At 44.0% G+C, this 21,096-nt stretch overlaps 1 protein-coding gene across 1 annotated transcript in view; it reads right to left on the bottom strand.

The window, feature by feature from the left end:
* Positions 1-6,619: 6,619 nt before the first annotated feature.
* grin2ca (glutamate receptor, ionotropic, N-methyl D-aspartate 2Ca) overlaps positions 6,620-21,096 on the bottom strand; it is a 142,872-nt gene continuing 128,395 nt past the window's right edge. Inside the window, exons 10-14 of the mRNA XM_083780236.1 lie at positions 20,824-21,053; positions 14,514-14,674; positions 13,013-13,200; positions 11,675-11,907; positions 6,620-8,588 (exon numbers count right to left, since the gene is read on the bottom strand). Coding sequence (XP_083636362.1) covers positions 6,909-8,588; positions 11,675-11,907; positions 13,013-13,200; positions 14,514-14,674; positions 20,824-21,053 — 2,492 coding nt within the window. The 3' untranslated portion in view covers positions 6,620-6,908. The remainder of the gene's footprint in view (positions 8,589-11,674; positions 11,908-13,012; positions 13,201-14,513; positions 14,675-20,823; positions 21,054-21,096) is intronic.

The raw sequence follows: 21,096 nt of genomic DNA, 5'->3' as shown, positions 1-21,096 counted from the left end.
GCTGCTGCTCTGACAAAACTCTGTCTAATCACTAATCAGCACAACTGATGATGTTTCTAATGTGATTAATCCGTTCTCAAATCTTCTATTAACGGCTAGGTGTGCTGTCATGCTCATTTCAGCACGGCTGGAGAGCCTTTTTCAACCAATGGCTTGGTCAGAAGGCGGCTGGCAGTGATTTTGGGTGGCGGGGCTATAAGACATCCATTATACTATATGCTACTAGTTCAACCTGCAGCAATAGCATCATATTCCAACCAGATATCAAAGTACAGCAATGACACTACAGGCCTATACTTTGTTACAGCAAGTGCTCCACAACAACAGAAGTGCATGCCCACAACAAACACTCCACTGAACATTGTTTGTATTTGTACAGATAGCTGCTCTTATTATACGGTCATTAATAATGAGTATTAATGACAGTATGCATGCACGCACGCACACAAACACACACACACACACACACACACACACACACACACACACACACACACACACACACACAAGCGCCGAGACGAATCAAACACACTCACACACACGCACGCGCGCGCAACTGGCGCAACCGACCAAAATGGAATAAGATGCTAGCAACTTGCAAGGCACACACACACATGCACGCACGTGCGCACGCACCGAAACAACACTAACACACGCACACAAACACGGCATCTCCATCTCTCTCTCTCTCTCTCTCTCTCTCTCTCTCTCTCTCTTCCCAACTCAATGAGAGCTCGAGCCACTTTCAATGTGATTAAACCAGGGATTATGTTTCTTAACTTTGTGAGATAAATTAAGCAGACCACTATACCTTTCTGTGGGTCCGGCCGGTCCCGGGTGTGCGGTCAGCCAAGGAAGAATTTCAAACTCACAAAACGTATTTTGTCTCCTTTCCTTTTGTTATGCTAAATGGACTATATGCTCCCAGTGTCTTAACTTAATTTTCCACGGGACAAAACGGATTATAAAGTAAATAATAAACTTATTTCATTTAAAATACTTCCACCGCCATTATTTCACATCATAAACAACCACAAACGAGCAGGTGCTGTGATTGGTCAATAGCCAATGACCTCACGGTCTGAGGCGGGCATTAGGGCTGAGCACAGCCCTCTATTGGCTCTGCAGGGGCTGAGAGATTTTAGCCCCAATGGCAAGTAAACCAAGCAGGCGTGTCTTGGCAGCTGTCAATCATTCAACGCAATGAAAGCCAATGGAAGCCTTTTGGGCTGTAAAAAATCAGCCCATTTTGACCTATTTTGTGTTTTTCTTGTAACTATTTGATGCTGTTGCTGCTTTAGATTATACCAGAATATAAAAGTATTTTAATAATAATTTATCATCTTTACTCCATAGGATAGGGGGGGGGCTGAGCCCCCCTTGCCCATTGATACGAGCCACCCCTCATTCCACTTTTGTCCTTTTTCTCCTTTTTTGGATGACTCCTCCGAGTACCACCAGAAGAAGTACCACTAGTGGTACTAGTACCAGTGGTTGGGAACCTCTGATCTATAGCACACCGGCCTCTGGCATTAAACTGCTACAAATACTCTTTACAAATAACACCAACAGCACAACAATATAGTTCCCGACAATAATATTTGTCAATAAAACATGGATGGATAATTTAATTTATATCATGGATTAATCAGAGAGGGTGGATATTTTACTACTACCTACCTTGCAGAGAAACAATAACATTGTGACCTAAAATGGCCGCCCCAACCAATAAGATCAAGATTAACAGAACAGACACTCTGGGAAATAACACAGCACCCTCTGGAGGCACCACCAGATAGGCAGATACTACTATAAATGGATGCATGGACGGATGGACGGACAGACACAGGATTTCACTGTGTAGAAAGGCATCCTTTGGTGTCCAGCCTGCATCACTGGCTTTTGGTGGGAGACCATGGATTCTGTTATCCTGTCTGTGGCAAACTAAATAGCCTACTTAACTGCAATTTTCAGGAATTGGCCATATGGCATATATGAGCAGTGTGTAGGCCTACATATTGGTACTTTTGTACTTTTACTCAAGTCAATTTTGAATGTGCCATTTTCCTGTAACGGAGTATTTCTACATTGCAGTATTGATACGTTTTCCACTACTTCTTTACTCACCATTTACAAACCAGTGCTTCTCAAACTTTAACTTCAAAGATCCCATAACGGCGAACCCTGAGCCACACTTGTAGAACCACTGCTTACCTATAGTTTATTTTTGTGGATGTAAAATTGTGTTGCTGCTGTTGTTGTAAACGTGATGCTTTGGTGGATATTTGGTGGATATCATTGGCCCCTTGCACACAACACAGAACCGGTATTTTGATAAATAAAACGGAGAACAGCATAGGTATGCTATAGCGTGCATATCCATTAGTGCTTGTAAAACACATGAATGACAATGATCATAGTCTTCTATAGCTGTGTATTTGGAAATGCATTGTTTCTCCGTGTCTGGCGTTAATTGAAAATGCCTTTTTGGGGCAGTGAAAATTCAGAGCTTTTCTTTTATGGAATTATGGAAAACTACTTCAATTATGATGCCATTTATTTATGTAGAGTTCAAATTACATAGGAGACCTGGGAAATAAGAAAAACAAAACAAAGAAACGAAGCACCTTAAGCTTGAATGGTTTCGGACATTCGGGTTGATGAATAAATGCATGGCCAGGAAATTCAGCCTTTTGATTTAACTGAAAAGGCTGCTCCAAAAAGTCAATTTGAAATTCATGCCAAGCATGGAGAGACAATACGTTTCAAAGCGCACAGCTATTCATAGAAGACTCTGGTCGTTGTCATTCATTTGTTATGTAAGCCAGGGGTCTTCAACAAGAGGTTCGGAACCCCTAGGGGTCCTCAGATTTACTATATGGGGATCTTTGTGTGTTCATTTTTACTTTTAACTTTTTATTTTATTTTTTACCAATAACCCTCGCATCCCTATGAGGAGAACCAAAAATAGCAGATCTACAAGCTCACAGCACCTTGCACTGCGAGGCGTTGTGAGCTTGCACATCTTCTATTTTCGGCAGAGGTTTCTTGTAGAGGTAAAAAAGACTATAAATAAGTATTGAGGGTTTGAGTTATTAAATGGCTGAAAATAAACAAACAAATGTAACACACTGACAGTGCTGTCAAACAAGTGTGTGAAGCCTTATGAAATGTATGAAAGCGTTTGATCTACGAGTGAGGGATCCTTGCTTCATCCCTCTCTCTGAAGACCCCTGATAATTGACAGTCATACTGTATGGGCCCTAAGGTAGCTCGTTGAACTCACACAGCCATTGTAGTGTTCAAGAATCGAGTCCATCAATTTTGTTTATTTTACCAAGGTAGCGTGTGTAAAAAAAGCAAGTGTGTGTGTGTGTATGTGTGTGTGTGCACGCGTGAGCCCATGCAGCTACCTTGTGACTGTCAAAGCATAAGAAATGAGCTTTGCTACGCTGGCTCACTTGGGAATGGGCGTAATATGTTTTCTTATAAAAACCATGACAGAAAGATGCATGCATTTCATCTCCTCGTCAAAAAAGAAAGAAAGAAAAGAATAATGAATAAAAACAATAAAACAAACCCCTGAAGAATTAATTGATTGAATGCATACAATTAAATTACTGTATATGTCTCTTTATGGAATACATTGACATTCAGTCAGACAATATTGGTTTTGCATACACAGTGAAATCCAAAGTGCTGATTTAACCCTCTGTGTCAAAATGCACCCACTTTTACACTGTCAGAAGTTAACCCATTAAATCCAGTAAAGGATATAGTGTCCTTTTTCGATTGTTAGCGTTGGCTATTCAACAATAGCAGATGTGCAGATCGCAGAGCGTCAGCTAGGTCGGGAGGTAACAGTGGGTGCATGGCCAAAAAGGTTTGGGAACCGCGCTGGGTTACATGAACACTCCAGATTTCCAGTGCACATCGCTAAAATAGAGGACAAATGCGACTCCAAACAGCCCTGGAGGCGGCCTTATTCTTTATTAAAGAGTAGAGTATTAACAATGGAAATACACATGACAACTTTATTATTAGCATTTTCCTTTTCCCTTTTTAAAATCCAAGTCAAAATAATGACCTCAGTGGCGATGGAAAGCAGAGAGCCGCCTCGGGCCTCTGGTCCTTACAAAAAGGTCCTGGAAGACATTTCTGTTGTTTTGGTTTTTTTTATCGCAAAATTGAGGTCCTTACACACCTGGAGCGTGATGATGAAAAAACGATCCGAAAATGCATGGGAGCGAATATCTTGAGTGAAAACTATTAATTTGTCGATGATTAACGATGTTATCGCGATAATTATATATGATTAATACTCTTACACTGCCACTCTTGTTATCAACTTGCACCCCAGCATCAATATTCTGGAGGGAACATAAGCCAAAAGTAGCTGTTGTGTGCATGTGGATCAGCTATTTTTGGCAAAGAGATCTGGAATAGACGGAGGAATGTGGTGTAAGCAACTCATGTCCAGTCTATGACGAACAGTTTCCTGCATTTCTGCGTTATGCTTATCACGCTAAACGAGCATAACGATCATCGTTTCCCATCCCCAGTGATGAATAAGCACTGGGAAAATGTGTCTGCGGATATTTCACATGAAACTGTTAATTTCACAATGCTCGTTTCATGTAGCCTGGCTTTGGCCAGACACATAGCGTGGATTCACTCGCGGCTCCTCCCCAAAATGAGGAAGCTGGAAAAATCTGAAAATGACCGGTTTAAAACTTTCAGTGGTTATTTCAGATATAGACTTACGCACAGAAAGTTGAAACTATACTGACCTTGTTTTTTTTAGCACGGTATCTTTCAAGCACTAGCACTAACGCTAGCACTGTGATGACGTCAGCTTGTTGCTACACTGATTGGCTATTTACGCCCACTTTTCAATCTGCCTTTTTATGGGACGGAGACCAGACTGATACCGGGGAGAAAGTGTGAGTGAATACATGTATGGTAGTTTGGCTACCATTCATGCAGCTTGACCTGTTTAAAATCAGTTTCAGAAATAACATTATGCACCACGTTATTTTGACCTTCTGGGTGAATGTAGCCTGGGATCAACTCTTTTTGGGGGTTTCTGATCTGGTCTAGATTGGATATATAACTCACGGCGGAACCCACTGCGGGTGGAACCCACAGCAATGGTGGACCTACAAAATCATTCCCCTCATTTATAAATGTTGTTTTGTATCATCGTTTCATTTAGTATAATATTTTATTCTAACTCGTACAGCGACTAACAAGACTAAACCAATTAATTCACATTATGTGGGGGCACAAAAGCAATGCCAACTGGAACCGAAAACCGCAACTAATATTTTTCTAGCCCGGATCACACAGCTACGTTTTAGAATGACAACCAGCTGAAATGAACATGAATGAATTGCACAAGAATAAACGCTCCTGGTGTGTATGGAACCTTCATAATCCCTCAAGTAATTTAATCTCTAAATTGAAATGGAAGGTACAGAAATGTTTCATGTTTTTCTTTTAAAGGGATTGTGACATTAAAAAAAAGGTTTTGGAATTGTTCTTGTTTTTTTTAGGTTTTATAATCTCAATTGCACCCAAAAAACATGAACTTTTAACATTCAGTAGATTTTCTGTGATCTGGGGTTTTCTGGCTTAAACAGGTGCTCTGATTTGCCGGTAGTAAGTGACATCACTTACTGCAAATCCCATATGTCAATGGGATTTGCCAGCAGATGTCACTGTTTCACTGTGTTGCCTGTTTTCATTGTAGCTCAAAAGGCCCCAAAAACCCCAAAGAAAACTTTAGACCACAGAAAATCCACTGAATGTACAAAGTTCAGGTTTTTTGGGTGTAATTGAGGTCATAAAACCTAAAAGAAAAATGAAAAAGAAAAATAAATGAAAATGAATGTCATAAAACCTTTAAACAAAAAACAACAAAAAAACAAAAATGTCATAAATTCAATGACAGGCTACAGTATATTGTCTCCCAGAAGTCATTCTGTCTCACATTACAGCAAGACAGTTTTTAAAAATTCCTTTAAATAACAATTTATAGGTTAATTTGAAGGTATTAAATACTATTCAATGTTGGCTTGTTCTCTTTTCTTAGCGTATTCATGTTTGACAAAGTCAGTATCCTGTCCATTCACATCACATCATGCTGCTGCCAAAGACATTATTGCACTCATTACTCTCAAGTCCACTGTTGGTATTGAGTTTAGTTTTTATTTATTTATTTGTTTGCATCTTGTCGCGAGGGGTCCTCCCCGCGTCATCGCCCTCCTCATAGTAGATCAAGGCTGCAGCATACTCCAAACAAACACCAACATTCTCTCAGCTTCGGCAGGTCAATTAAGAGCAAAATGACATCATGAGAACTAAGGCAGTGCTTTGCCGTCGTTCGGTTCACCGAGATTTCGTAACTAGCCGCACCCCTCTGCTAGCTGAACATCATTTGTGCGATTGGTCAGGAGAAGTTTCAAGATGGGCATTTTCTTTGTTTTGTTTTTAATCTCTGCATTCTGCCAAAGGCTTGATTCTGCCGACTGAGGAGGTTAGTACAAGCGCCTCTAAAATCCCTCTCTGAGTGAGCATAAACACAGCCTGTCAAAAAAGGAGATAACCTGTGACAAACTTGCCAGAGGGTGATGCAGAAAACGAGAGTAGATCCGGGTGATAAAAGCACTGTTACAGCTCTGTACACAGTGGCTGGAACAGTGGCCACTGTGGCTGTTGCTAAGCACAATACTTTAGTGGGAGCTGAGTATAAAACAGTTTTGTCTACAAACAACTTTTCTCCGATCGACGAGCCCTGCCGAAGACGAAACCGGAAAAAACATAAGACCGAGATTCGTTTGGAGTATGCTGCTGCCTTTAGTCTGACTCGGCTGTCAGAGGTCCGGTGAGGTTGTGTGTGGGGAATCTCAAACCTCAGATTCCAGGCTGGATACCCTGCCCCAGGGCTTTGGCACATAGGGACTGTTGACTCTGCGTGCCACCAACACCTGCCTCCGCTCCCGCCCCCCGGAGCCACCCGGGTCGTCCCGCGCGCTGCCACCGCACGCCCCCTCGTACGCCCCGAACATTCTGTTCTGATACCCTACCGGACTGTCGCCCATGCGGGGCACCACCATGGTGCTGCTCGGGCAGTGGCTGGTGCAGGGGTGCAGCAGGTGGCACACGTCCTTGGAGCCATCATAGTACTGGCCGTGGGGCCCCTGAGCCGCCAGGGGCCCCACGTACACAGGGAGGTCCGAGTAGGAGTTCAGGTAGGCAGAGTAGTGTCTGTGCACCACCGTGGAGGAGGAGCGGCGCAGCGCGGCCGCGTTCTGCAGGATGGCTTCGCGGTAGGAGGGCAGCCGCGTGGACTCGGAGTACTTGAGCTTCTGCTTGTAGGGGTAGGAGCCCATGTGGGCGGGGTCCAGGTAGGCCGGCTCGGCAGCCGCCATCGGGTAGCACGACAGGTCGTTGCCCAGGCTGCCGTAGTGCTTGTGTGGGTGGTGCCGGACGGGGCCGCCGGCGGGCGCCGCAACCACGCGAGGGAACAGGTCGGGCATGTCCACGGCGCGGGCCGACGGCGAGGCCGAGGCGGGTGGCTTGGTCTCGTCCACCTGCCGGATCCGCTCGCCGCCCCATGTGGCCTTGAGGAAGGACGGCCGGCGGTTAAGTTTGTCCTTCCCCAGGAGGGGCACGTCGTCCATCTCGGGCTCCAGGTAGGGCTTCATACAGGAGTTGCAGCTGGCGCCGGCGCCGGGGTAGTGGCCAGACACGCACGCGGCAGCGGTGGGGGCGTGGTTGGCCAAGAGGTGGTTGGCCCGCAGCTCGGCGAGGCAGGCCGTGGGCTCGTCGTACTCCGTCCGCACCCTGGCGTCCAGGGGATCGAACACATAGCTGTGGGACCTCTTCTTGCGGCTCACGCAGTCGGGCGGGTAGCTGAACTTCCTCCGCAGGGGCCCCCGGTGCTCCATGTAGACGTCGGGCACCTGGAACTCCCGGTAGGGCACGAAGGAGGAGGCGGCGTGCCGGCCGTGGCTGTCCACATACAGCCTGCTGCCGTGGTGGGGGTTGGAGGAGCCGCCGGGCGTGGCCGGCTCCCGCATGGCAATGTGAGGGCTGCTGAGGCTGGAGATGGGTAGGGTCCTCTCGAACACGTGCTGGTTGCTGCGGACCGGCAGGGTGTAGCGGAGCGGCGCGGTGATGGGGCGGTTCGCTGCCGCGCGGGACTTGTCCAGCAGCGGCTGGGTGCAGGTGTCGTAGTGGACGGGAAAGGTGGGCGTGAGAGCCCGCTGTGCGTACGGGGAGTGGTTGTCCGTGATGCTGGAGATGTACGGCAGGCGGCCGTGGGCCACGTGGCCGATGTCCGCACGGGGCGGCAGGCCCACACGCATGTTGTCGCACGGCCCTCTGCCCCCCCGGCTCCAGTTCTCGATGGTCTTGGTGGCGTTGTCCAGCGAGTTCTCTACGCGGGCAGAGGACACGATGTCCTTGGCGGTCTTCAGCATCTTCAGCATGTTGGCCTGGGTGTAGTTGGTGGTGACGTCGGGGTCCTGCAGGCTGCTGCTGCGGTCCGTCTCCTCCACCCCGTTGAAGCAGCTGTAGATGCCCTGCAGAGACAAGACGTCAGAGTTAAACACATGGACACATGGACATGTCCTCCCCGTTGTAGGCATATCACAGTCATAGGCAAACATTTAGGGACAACAGGCGGACAATAGGCGGACATTCGGCGACAATAGCAGATCCACAGGTAAATGGTGCATTTTATATATATTTTTATATGTATACAGGGTGTGCATGTAGATCAAATAGATTTTCTATAGCATAAAAATAGAAGGGGGGCCCAAACTGACCCCTGGGGGACCCCAAATAACAAATTACTGTATATAGGTATGTATTTGGTTCCATTTGTACACTCTCAGACTTACATGTAATGGTCCATTTGGAACCCCCTCAAGTAACCCAGAGGAACCCTGTGCCTGACTTTGAGAACCACTACAATAATATGTATGCACTATAGTGTTCATAAAAAATTATAGTCCAGCTTTGAGGGTTTGTGCACACACAAACATTGTGTAAACACAAACCTTGAAGAAGAAGGTGAGGACACAAATTGTGATTGGCCGGAATGAGATGATGTACGATGACGGATAAGAGCGCTCACTTCACATGGGTGTGATTTTTCTGAGGGGCGCTATCCCAAATATTGGGACAAATATTGAAGACAAAAGTGTGTAAACACAAACATTGAAGACAAAGGGTTGTAAACACAAACGTATGCTCATCTTGGTGTGGGCTCTAGATAAACTAAATTCTTTCAAGCATCGTGCAAGCTTATAAAAACAGGATTAAAAGCAATTATTTAAGCATGGGAAGATTATACAAACAGGATTAATTCTTCCTTGACCACTGCAATCCCCTAGTCCTGGTAATCAGTAATACTCAACCATTTCTGCATCAGGGCCCACTTGAGAATCTCAAAGCGTCCACAGTCCACCCATCTGATTAGCATGCATTTTCAGAGCAGGTGTGTTTATTTTAATGACCAAGCCATTCGATTATGTTCCAGATGGAATTCAACTAATGTAGCATACTGTGTTCCATTTATTCATATGATACCAGCTTTGAGTGTTTGTGTAAACACTAACATTGTGTAAACACAAACATTGAAGACAAAAGTGTGTACTAAACACAAACATTGAAGACAAAAGTGTGTACTAAACACAAACATTGAAGACAAAAAAAAAGTCATTTTTATTTTATTTATAGGAAATCAGGAATGAAAAGGGAACCGTTAAGGAATCGGCCCGTTAAGAGGGAATCCTTAAGGTAACCAGAATGGTTAAAATCCTCACGGATCACAGCTCTACTCGTGACACTTTAAACCTGGAATAACCCGTAGCTCTAAAGTTCTGTGGTGATTCTCTTGACAGGCTCAGTGGTAAACCGCACAACGTTTTGGTATTCTCCAAAACAGACTCGTAACGGTTTCATCTCGCCACTTCGTGGACATATACGCATTACTCTCTGAAGCCCTGGTTTGATAAATCCACTGTCTCGAGAAAGGTCCTTGCCACCGAAACGTCGACCTTTATCAATAAATCAATTCTGAGGTGATTAGTGTGTGCGGAAATTCACTTTTTTCCTCCCCCCTTTAGAAATTGGATCTTTGGGGGGATTTGATTGCTTGTACCACAGAGGAGACAGGTGGTGTGCGTGTTGCCTTGTACTTATCTTGATAAATCCACTGGCTGCTCATGAGGTGCACAATGAGAAGACTGAAGGAGAGGGCAACAGTGGGTGTGTGTTTACGCCAGTGGTGGAAAAGATACTCAAATATTGTACTCTTTACTGCCAACACCCCCATCTGCTTTGTGAATTGTCATTTTCTATGGTGAACCATCTTATTCTGAAAGCCGTTTCACTCGGAAACCTAGGGTCAGGAAGTGAATATTCACTATGTAACAGGTCCTGCAAATGTTATTTAATTCACCCAAAACATATACATTTTGTAAACAGGGATCATATCGTTTAGAGAAATGAGGCATAAATCAAGCTTGTTTTGACTCAACAAGAAGAATCCGAGATGCTCTGTCAGGCTACTGAGCCCAGGTGCCTGGACCGCTAAGTGATTTTAATGTGTTTCTGTATGCTCATCTTGGTGTGGGCTCTAGATAAACTAAATTCTTTCAAGCATCGTGCAAGCATATACAAACAGGATTAATTCTTCCTTGACCACTGCAATCCCCTAGTCCTGGTAATCAGTAATACTCAACCATTTCTGCATCAGGGCCCACTTGAGAATCTCAAAGCATCCACAGTCCACCCATCTGATTAGCATGCATTTTCAGAGCACGTGTGTTTATTTTAATGACCAAGCCATTCGATTATGTTCCAGATGGAATTCAACTAATGTAGCATACTGTGTTCCATTTATTCATATGATACAAAATAAGGTATTGAATAACCAAATACCATGACATGTTATTATTGTTGTTGATATTATACATTAATGTTATATTATAATTAGTAGTGTATTTCTTTTCCAATTATTTGGGGACCCATTTCCAAATCCGACTGCTAAATGATTATTTGATGAAATGTGCAGATTGTTTTAAGCCTGTTCCTTTCATATGGACTTTTTAAATCTTTGCTGTTTTATGTTGACATTTTTTATGTGAACATTTTTATGCTGCTCTCTTGGCCAGGCCCCAAACCTTGTAAAGTACATTATTAGAAATGGTAATATTTCTCGTAAAAAATAAAATAAAGGCAAAATAAAATCAAATTAAAAAGATGGTAATTTGGACGGGCGAGGCTGCAGTTGGATTTAGTAATATTTGATGTGGTTCAACTATGTTATACTGAGGGCGATGTCGTGTGCATACATCCGCCTGGTGACGGCAGAGGACAGACTGCTGGCGCTTTGGCATTGGGGGTCAGATCAACATGGAATGAATTCTGTACTGCCCATAATAATTATGCTTCTTTGGGCATTTCTTTAAAAAAAAAAAAGTTTTGAAATAATAATCAAAAACAAAACGTAGGAAACAAAAAATTAAAATAAAGGAACCCATAACAATGTGTCCACCACGATCCACATTATTATGGGTCCCGTCGTCGACCCACAGTTTGGGAAAACAGTGCTGTATAGTGTAGAACGCCAAACAGGAGCGGATGGAGCGACACTTACTCTACTGATGGCCAGCAGGAAGTCCAGGCGTTCAGACTTCTGTACGGAGTGCCTGAGCTTCCAGTAGAGCAGGTGCTCCCAGGAGAACACCAGCAGGCTGAGGCCCATGGCCACCAGCAGCATGTAGAACACCCCCGCCATGTTGTCGATGTCCAGCTTGCTGCTCATCACCTCCTTCTTCTCGTTGCGGCATATGCCCGTCAGCCACACCGTCTGCAGCTTCTGCGTGTCACCTGCAGGGGGCGGCAATGCGCGCGGCGGCACCGCAACTCGTGAGTCACCTAGTATGTATATCTTTACTGGTTCACAGAGGTGTAAAGTAACTAAGTACACAAGTACTGTACTTAAATAACATTTTTGAGGTTTTTTATTTACATTTCTGCAATTTTCAATACTTTAATTCTTCTTACTCCACTTTACTTTACTCCAGTTCATTTATTTGAAAACAAGCTAAAGCTGTCAAAAAATTTTAGTGGGTTATAAATAACAATTTAAAAAAAAAAGTGCGATATTTGAGATGTAGTGGAGAATAACGTATAGAACAATGGAAATATTGAAATACTACTAGAATATTGTCTTGTTTCTTTGTGACTAAATACCGCTTTATGGGTATGTGGTGAACTCATTACTCTCTGGGAATTCATCCTAGCCCAAGGTTATCAAGTTGAAGGCCATGCATATCAGCCTGAACGGCCATATTTATCTCAATATATTTATCTTGATCTATATTTATCTCAAAAATCTCAGACTAATGTCGGCGTGGCTTAATTATGATCAAGGTCCAGGGGTGGAAAGTAACTAAGTACATTTACTTAAGTACTGTACTTATGTACAATTTTGAGGTACTTTTACTTTACTAAAGTACTTCCGTTTTACTTCTATTCCATCACATCTCAGAGGCAAATATTTAACTCCACTACAATTATTTTAAAACTTTAGTTAATAGTAGTTACTTTGTAGATTTTTTTATTATTACAACACATTAACCACTTCAGCCCTATATCTGCCATTTGAAAATAGCCGATATACAAACTTGTAGATCTGCTATTTTCAAAAGATTTTTATACATTTTATACATTTGAAAACTTGTTAAACTGGACATTCTGCATAATTAGTACTTTCTACTTTTGGTACTTTTGATACCAATACTTCTGTACTGTTACTCAATGTAAATGTTAGAATTTCTGAATTTTTATTTGTAACTTTTACACCGCAATATAATTTTCAATAGCTAAAGCATAACATGATGCCAACACCAAAATGGGTGCCCGGTCAGAATGGGTTAATATGCTCTGTCCCGTCTAAATAAAGTAAATAAATAAATATAATACTGTATACCGTCAGCCAGAAACTGGAGCAGAGCCAGGTCTATGGGTCGTTTCCAACGAGACTCCTTCTGCAGGGCGATGCCATAGCCAGTGGTGGCAAACACCTTCCCACTACCGATGGTCACCAGCTTGCAGCCCTCGTCTTTGCCCGCCATGTAGTTCAGCACCGCTGCGTCGTAGATGAACGCGTCCAGTTTCCTACGAGAGAGAGAGAGAGAGAGAGAGAGAGAGAGGGAGAGACAGAGTTATAATTAGTGTGGTTGCCCAAAGGGCAACCAGACTCTAGTAACTGTAACACTTTCCGTATTTTACTGGAGTAAGACAAAGTTTGGCGCACTACTAGTCACAACCGTTACGAGACTGTACGCACTTGAGCCATATGTCAAATTGACCGGAAAAATCGGGAATCGTGTGCTTGTGTTTTGCTAAGAGAAATGTTGTATAGTTTAATTGATATGAATTTATTAGTGAATAAAAATTTCCCATTGACATGAATGGGAAAATGCAAAAATTCACATTCAAGTATTTTTTCCTCGGACACTGTAATCACTATAGTTACAAAACTTGGAGGATAAATTCATACTTATCACTACAATTATTTAACCTATAATTTTATAATTGTATCGGTCGGCCTCATGGTGGCGCTATAACTTTACGTTTTGGCTTATAACTCTTGAACCGTAGGTCGTAAAATCAAAATTATTTTTTCCCTGGATTCCTTGGGTCATGACGCATCTCTCCACGCCCATTTCCGCCATGATATATTTTCCGCCATTTTGAATTTTGTCCAAAACACACTTTTTGCTTTTCCTCCTACAGATTTTGTCCAAATCTCACAAAAATCTGTACACGTGATCTCTGGACCTTTTCGATGAAAACTCGAGCGGCGGAATTTTGATAGTGCGTATCGTTCGGCCACAATCGTCGTCCGAAGTTAGTAGGATGGGCCTATATCACAAAGAATGCCATAAATCACGAATGGAATGTCCAATCCATCCCAAATTTGAATCACTTGTCCGGGGTGGTTCAATCAACCAAGTTCTAAAAGCAATTCCATTTTCATCTATAGGGGGCGCCGCAAATGCGAGAAATGTAACCATTTGTCGCAAAAACATGAATTTTGGGGGTTAAATCCCCTCCCCAATTACTTACACATGATCACAGGGATAAATACCCTCAGGAATTACTTACGCATGATCACAGGGGTGACGTGACATTGTAATTGGCTGGCAGAATTACTGGGAGGGCTTTTTTTCGTCCATAGGGGGCGCCGCAAATGCGCAAAAATTTAACCATTTGTAGCCAAAACATGGTTTTGGGGGAAAATCCCCTCTTACACAATACTTACACATGATCACAGGGGTAACTTGACCTTGTAATTGGCTGTCAATATTAGTGGGAGGGGCATATGTAAGCCACTGCGGCAACCACACACAATTTTCTAGTTACTGCCTAGAACAGTTTCCCAAACATGGTGCATGTGTTTTTGCCGTCACGTGGCAGAGGCCTACCCCGTTTTGAGGCTGTTGAGGGCATCCTCCACACCCTTCTGGTTGTATTTGACCATGTGGGAGTGCATCTCCGGGTAGTTGCTCCTTATGTTGCGCTCCGTGCTGCCATTTGGGACCGTACCAAAACGGAACGGCGGGTACTGCTCCTGAGGCTTCTGAAACTGTAGGGGAGAGAGGGAGAGAGGCGGGGGAAGGGGGACAGAGAGAGGTGGGGAAGGAGAGATAGAGGGGGAGAGAGAAAGAGAGAGAGAGAGAGAGAGAGAGAGAGAGAGAGAGATAGAAAGAGAGGCGGGGGAAGGGGGACAGAGAGAGGTGGGGAAGGAGAGATAGAGGGGGAGAGAGAGAGAGAGAGAGAGAGAGAGGTGGAGAGAGAGAGAGAGAGGCGGGGGAAGGGGGACAGAGAGAGGTGGGGAAGGAGAGAGAGGGGGATAGAGAGAGAGAGAGGTGGAGAGAGAGAGAGAGGTGGAGAGAGAGAGAGAGAGGCACAGATGGAACACGTATAAATGATAGATTTATCATCACGTCGTTCTGTCTCACAGCGTTCATGTCATGTGAAAAGTATAAGTCAGTTTGATGGGATTATTGAGCAGCCCCCACTGCGTCTTTCAGCATGCCTCTCACGTGACAGAGGCCTTTATAGGTGTGCATGCATGGTGACAGCACACAGCACAGTGACAGAGGCCTTTATAGGTGTGCATGGTGACAGCACACAGCACAGTGGCATGTGAGCGTGTCATTTCTGTTCTACTCCCCTCCAGTCCCCCCAGTGCTTAATGTGCTCCACGTGATCCCTCTCCTCTCTTCTTTTTGTCATTTCCAAAAGGAAGGCTGGCCCCGGGGCCTGCAGGCTGAGGAGCGCTGAGTGACAAACTGAGCAACCTGGCTGGCACACAACACGCCAGGCAGGCAGTGGAAGAGTCTTCTTTTATTTTTACTCAAAGTAGCAATATCACAATGCAGGAATAGTAGTAAAACAACTGCATCAAAAGTTTAGAGAAATGCAAAATTATTCATATACCGAAGTAAAAGTACTTTGACCTTTCTAAATGTGTCAGTGTCAAACATGTTTTTTTATTTTTATTTTATAGCAGATATGCAAGCTTTGTGAGCCTGTAAGATCAGCTATCTTAGACTAGCTGAAGTATGAAAGCGGTTAAAGCTGCTATAAGCAATAATATGTCAAAATTCAATTGACCTTTTTTATTATTATTCTTTTTTTTGGTATTCAGACAGCCAGCAATGAGTAAAACGCTTCCAAAAAACCTTTAGTCTCTGTGACACATCTGCATTCAAAGATTTTCCAAGAAGCTTTGTCATTGGTCAATTTGCCTGCCTACTTCCTGATTGGTCATTTTGACCGGGTTTTTTTCGACCAATTACAAAGCTTCTAGGAACATATTTGAATGCAGATTGTGGCCCCTAGATGTGTCACAGAGACTACAATGTTTTGGGAGTGTTTTACTCATTGCTGGCTGTCTGAATCTCCCCCCAAAAAACATAAATAAAAATAAATCATTGCTTATAGCAGCTTTAATGTATTGTATTGTGTTTTGTAAAACATTATCTAAATTTGCAAAGTAACTAAAGACAGGTCAAATAATTGAAGTGGAATACTGGAAAACATGGAATACTCTAGCAAAGTAAAAGCACCCTTGTACAAAAGTACCTCACACACACCAGGCATGCTATCGTCTGATTCCCACCATGCCCTGAAGTGCTGTTTAGTCAATTATCTCGTTAGCATTTCCCCGTGTTAATTTGCATTTCTAATTTTGTGATTTAGACGATGCAGTGTTCATAAAATGAACCTTGTGCAATGTGCAGTGTGCCTTGCTGTGGTTCTCTGGCACAAAACGATTTCAGATGATGGCGCCCGCGGCAAAAATCACAAAACCACTCCTTTTTGGCATCTGCCACTTGGATTAAGGTGTTTTTTTGCCTTTGACAAAGCAAAATCTTACTCTCTGTCCGTGTAGTTCACAATTCTCACGAAACGTCCGACCGATTGAGTTCAAACCCGAGCGAGTGCTGTGCCTAACGTCGAGTCAGTCGGATTGGCGGTTGTCCAGAACGACAATACGATTGATATGCCTATAATGTATAAGCATGCTCATATACAGTTTACAATTGATTTCAAACTGCATATCGCAAAGGACTCAAGGGAGTTTTTTGAAGAGTGGAAAAGTTTGATTATAAGAAGTGAGGCGCCCCTCACTTCACACAAGTGTTTTTTTTTTCTTCACAAGTGTGAAAGTTGGTCGGATCTGAACAAACATTAAAAGGTCCATAGACGATAGGAGATATGATTGTCCAGTAGCCACTAGACACACACACAGCAACTCGCTTGCTTTATTTGGCTTGGTGGTGCCTCACATGGCTTAAGTTCGCTTGAGACGGCGGGCCTCCGTCACGGTCAGACACTATACTTTAGGCAAGAGGCACTTTTGCGTTGGCCACAGAAGTGGAGCGTGCATGGTTATAAGTGGAGCGTGCATGGTTATAACTAAGTGGAGCCTGCATGGTTATAAGTGGAGCGTGCATGGTTATAAGTGGAGCCTGCATGGTTATAAGTGGAGCGTGCATGGTTATAAGTGGAGCCTGCATGGTTATAACTAAGTGGAGCGTGCATGGTTATAAGTGGAGCTATAAGTGGAGCGTGCATGGTTATAACTAAGTGGAGCGTGCATGGTTATAAGTGGAGCGTGCATGGTTATAAGTGGAGCGTGCATGGTTATAAGTGGAGCTATAAGTGGAGCGTGCATGGTTATAAGTGGAGCTATAAGTGGAGCGTGCATGGTTATAAGTGGAGCTATAAGTGGAGCGTGCATGGTTATAACTAAGTGGAGCGTGCATGGTTATAAGTGGAGCTATAAGTGGAGCGTGCATGGTTATAACTAAGTGGAGCGTGCATGGTTATAAGTGGAGCGTGCATGGTTATAAGTGGAGCGTGCATGGTTATAAGCGCCACAACCCGTTTAGGCTTACGAATATGGCGGCATAGTACTGAGTACTGATGTCATAGACTGACGTGGACATATTTGAGCATACCTGACAGAACCCCATAGCCTATATGACCTAGCCTGGCTAATAAGCCAGACCGAATCAGCCGTTGGCAAAAAAAAATTGACAGTGTGATTTGAGTCTGGCTTATTAGCCAGGCTATATATGACCATGACAGAGACACGGACAGACAGATAGACAGACAGACAGGTGGGTGCAACTGGTATTGCATAACCGGGTGGGGCGTGCATTTCCAACTTGCATTGTTTCTGAGTAGACCAGTGCCTGGCCTATTTAATTAGCTGGTGATGGGAGGGTTGGGCGTGGTGGCGGGGTACATTTTCCCCATACGTTGTGTGGAAGCACACTGTTGCACCATGAGACAAGTCCACAATAATATTCGTGACCATTTCTGACCTAGGCTAAGTCATTGATTTTTTTCCTTTGTTTTTGAGGGGCACTAGCCCCTCCTATATACAGGTTTAATGTTTGTTTTTCCTTAGACAAACATTAAAAACGCCATTGACAATGGACAGAGTTTAATGTTTGTTTTGTCACTAACACAAACATTAAATGCCATTAACAATGAACAGAGTTTAATGTTTGTTTAATCTGTGTTTGTTTTGTCCTCGATGTTGTAAGATGATAAGAGCGCCCCTCACTTCACACGGGTGTGATTTTCCTCATGTCATGTGGAAGCAGGGAATCATAGCTTCAAACTGACATATTGGTTGTTCAGATTGACCCACCAGTTTTGGATCAGTTTTGGAGAGGTTTTGGCTTATAGAGTAATGTCTTGCAGAACACAGTGAGTTGAGAAATCAGGCTTGAAACCTTCACTTCTGTGGACTCTAACATTATACCTAGCTACATGTTTAAGCATTTATTTAATATTTACTGTATAAAAAACGGCCGCTGTGTGAATATAGTATATTGTCGACGTGTGTATACTGTAGTTCATTTTGTGACAACCACCATTGTTGCAAAACTGTGCATGCAAAACGAATCGGCAAGTGTGTTGTGAGCCTGTAGATAGGCAGTTTTCGCTATGAATACCGGTGACTCTGTGAGCCTCGACATGTTTGATTTGCCCTCTGGTGTACCTTCGACACAACTATTTTGACAACCACTCGACTAGAGTATAATATTAAACCCATAATGGAGATTGCCTTTGCAATAAACCTTGTCTTCGTGAATGGAGGGATCTTCCATCCTTACATACAAACACAGACCTCTGCTGCACCCTCATATCAGGGCTAGATTACTTTCCAGAGGTGATGGGGGAGGGAGTCTCTCTCCGTTAGTTCGTCATGAGAAATTGCAATGGAATGCAATCACACACCGAGGTTGCAGGGCCAAGGTTTGCGCGAGTGGCTCCTTTTCGTAATATCATCCTACACTCCTCTTAATAATAATATGCCGCAACTCCATTGACACCGACAGTCCCGTCCCTACGTGTGGGGCACCCCCACCCAAAAAAACCCCCAAAACGGATTACATTGAGAGAGAGGGTCTGTTGTGTTTATAAAAGAGTGACAGGGAGGGCACTAACATGGTACCAACATGATGTGTTAGTGTGTATACCACAAGGACTCACTCTCCATACATGAGGACGTAGCTCACGATGGAAGTGTCCATTAGATGGGGATCGACGCATCGACCCCGAGTACGATGTCTACGATGTCTTCCTCAAACTGTCCCCAGAAACACTTTGACGCAAGGTCACTTTCCTCACCAGTCCACGTGTCTCATTTTAATTATCTCTAGCTGAGATGTCCCCGCACAGCTGGGCAAACAATACGCCGTCCTTCCTGTCCCTGACCAAGTCTGGCTGAATGCTGTTCAAATACCATTGTTGTCTGGCAGAACTTTTTATTTTCAACTGCTTTCGTAAATGAATGCCGCATTGATTCATCGTTGATTTATGTTTGGCACACACAAGCCCGCCTGCACGCCCGCACAGCTGCCCGCGGCCTGACAACCCTAGGATCAACACCCTCACGTGATCATACTAGAGCGTCACACAAAACTATCAAAAGTAGTAGATCCACAAGTTCCGAGCTGCTACTTTTGCTATGAATTTGAATCCTGAAAAGTATTGGACATACAGCACGAGGTTTCCACCCGACAGTCAGAGACGACAACGATATATATGTCATTAGTCAGAAAGGAGCTCCATGTTCCTCCTCCTGCCCTCCAGCCACATCATGGCCGCCGTCCTAATGGTTCATCTCCGCAGTCTGTTTAATCAGACCATCAGTCATTCTCACATGCTCAGCACATCTCTGAACAGCTTGTCCAGTGATCAGACGCCCTCCATCTCTGCAGCCTCCTCCTGTCCAAGCATGTACTGTAGAACATCCATTTCACAATGCCATTTCATTCATGCATTCATTCATTCATTCATTCAGGCATTCATTCATTCATTCCATGCTGTCTCAGAGACAGTAAACATTGAAAGTCAATTTCATGTCAAGTACCCAGACCCCACTTTGAGAAGCGCCGTTCTGGGGCATCACAGGAGCTGAGCAACACAACGAGAGCCAACTACAATATCGCCTGGATCAGAGTGCCTGACTGAAGTATAAAAGGACTCGTTTTCCCTCATCACTTTCTCTTAGGGTTGCCAATGCTAACCCGTCCCTTGAAACACGGAGTCGTCCCTTATTTGGAAACTAAAAGATGTGTGCCTTGTGATCTTCTATTTTTGGCTAATGTTCCCACCAGAATATGCATGCTGTTGTTCAAGTGGTTAATGTTATTTACAAAAAAAAGAAGAAGAAGAAGGTATTCCCGGCCAGGTGAATTTCAATTAGTTGGCAAAAAACCAACAAACAAACAGACAAACTGCCAGTTCTGCCAGTCAGTTCATTTGTATTCCCGGCTGCTGGTAGCTCTTGGTGCAATACTGAAAGTATTGTGTTTGCACAACACCATGCTCCATGCACATAGAATAGGCCTTTTATATTTGTTTTTGCTGAAGCTTACAATGCTTAAAGTTGACCTTGGCCGCTGGAAGTTGAACTGTTCCTAACCCTAACCTGATAGACAGACAAACAAACAAACAAAAAGTAAAATAATCAGTGTTAAGTGTATCCATCTCTAAATCTGAGAGTGTACAACTTACTGGACAGTTAGTTGCATGTGTTGTTGTTAGGAAAAAGCACAGAAGCACCCGGGATAAGTGGACTGAGAAAGGCCAAATCAAGTTCAGTTTCCCCCCCCCCCCCCCAGAGGCAAATACAAAGGAGAAAATGTATTTTTTGTACATTTTGGAGACAATGTTTAGGCGCCCACTGTGTATAAGTACCTTCTTGTCGCTCAGTCCAGAGACAGTGTCGATGTACTGCTCCTGGATCATGAAGGCAGCCAGGTTGGCGGTGTAGGAGGCCAGGAAGATGACGGCAAAGAAGGCCCACACCAGCACCATGATCTTACTGGTGGTCCCCTTGGGGTTCTCGATGGGCACCGAGTTGTTGAAGACGATGCCCCACAGCAGCCATACCGACTTCCCGATGGTGAAGGTGGGACCTCCGGGGTCTGAGGGGAGGGAGTGTTTATGCAACAGTAGCAGACGCAGTGG

The sequence above is a fragment of the Protomyctophum parallelum genome (genome assembly GCF_964188405.1).
Source record: "Protomyctophum parallelum genome assembly, chromosome: 13".
In the NCBI taxonomy this organism is placed as follows: Eukaryota; Metazoa; Chordata; class Actinopteri; order Myctophiformes; family Myctophidae; genus Protomyctophum; species Protomyctophum parallelum.
The sequence above is the reverse complement of the archived record's forward strand: the minus strand, read 5'-3'. Positions and strand labels throughout refer to the sequence as shown.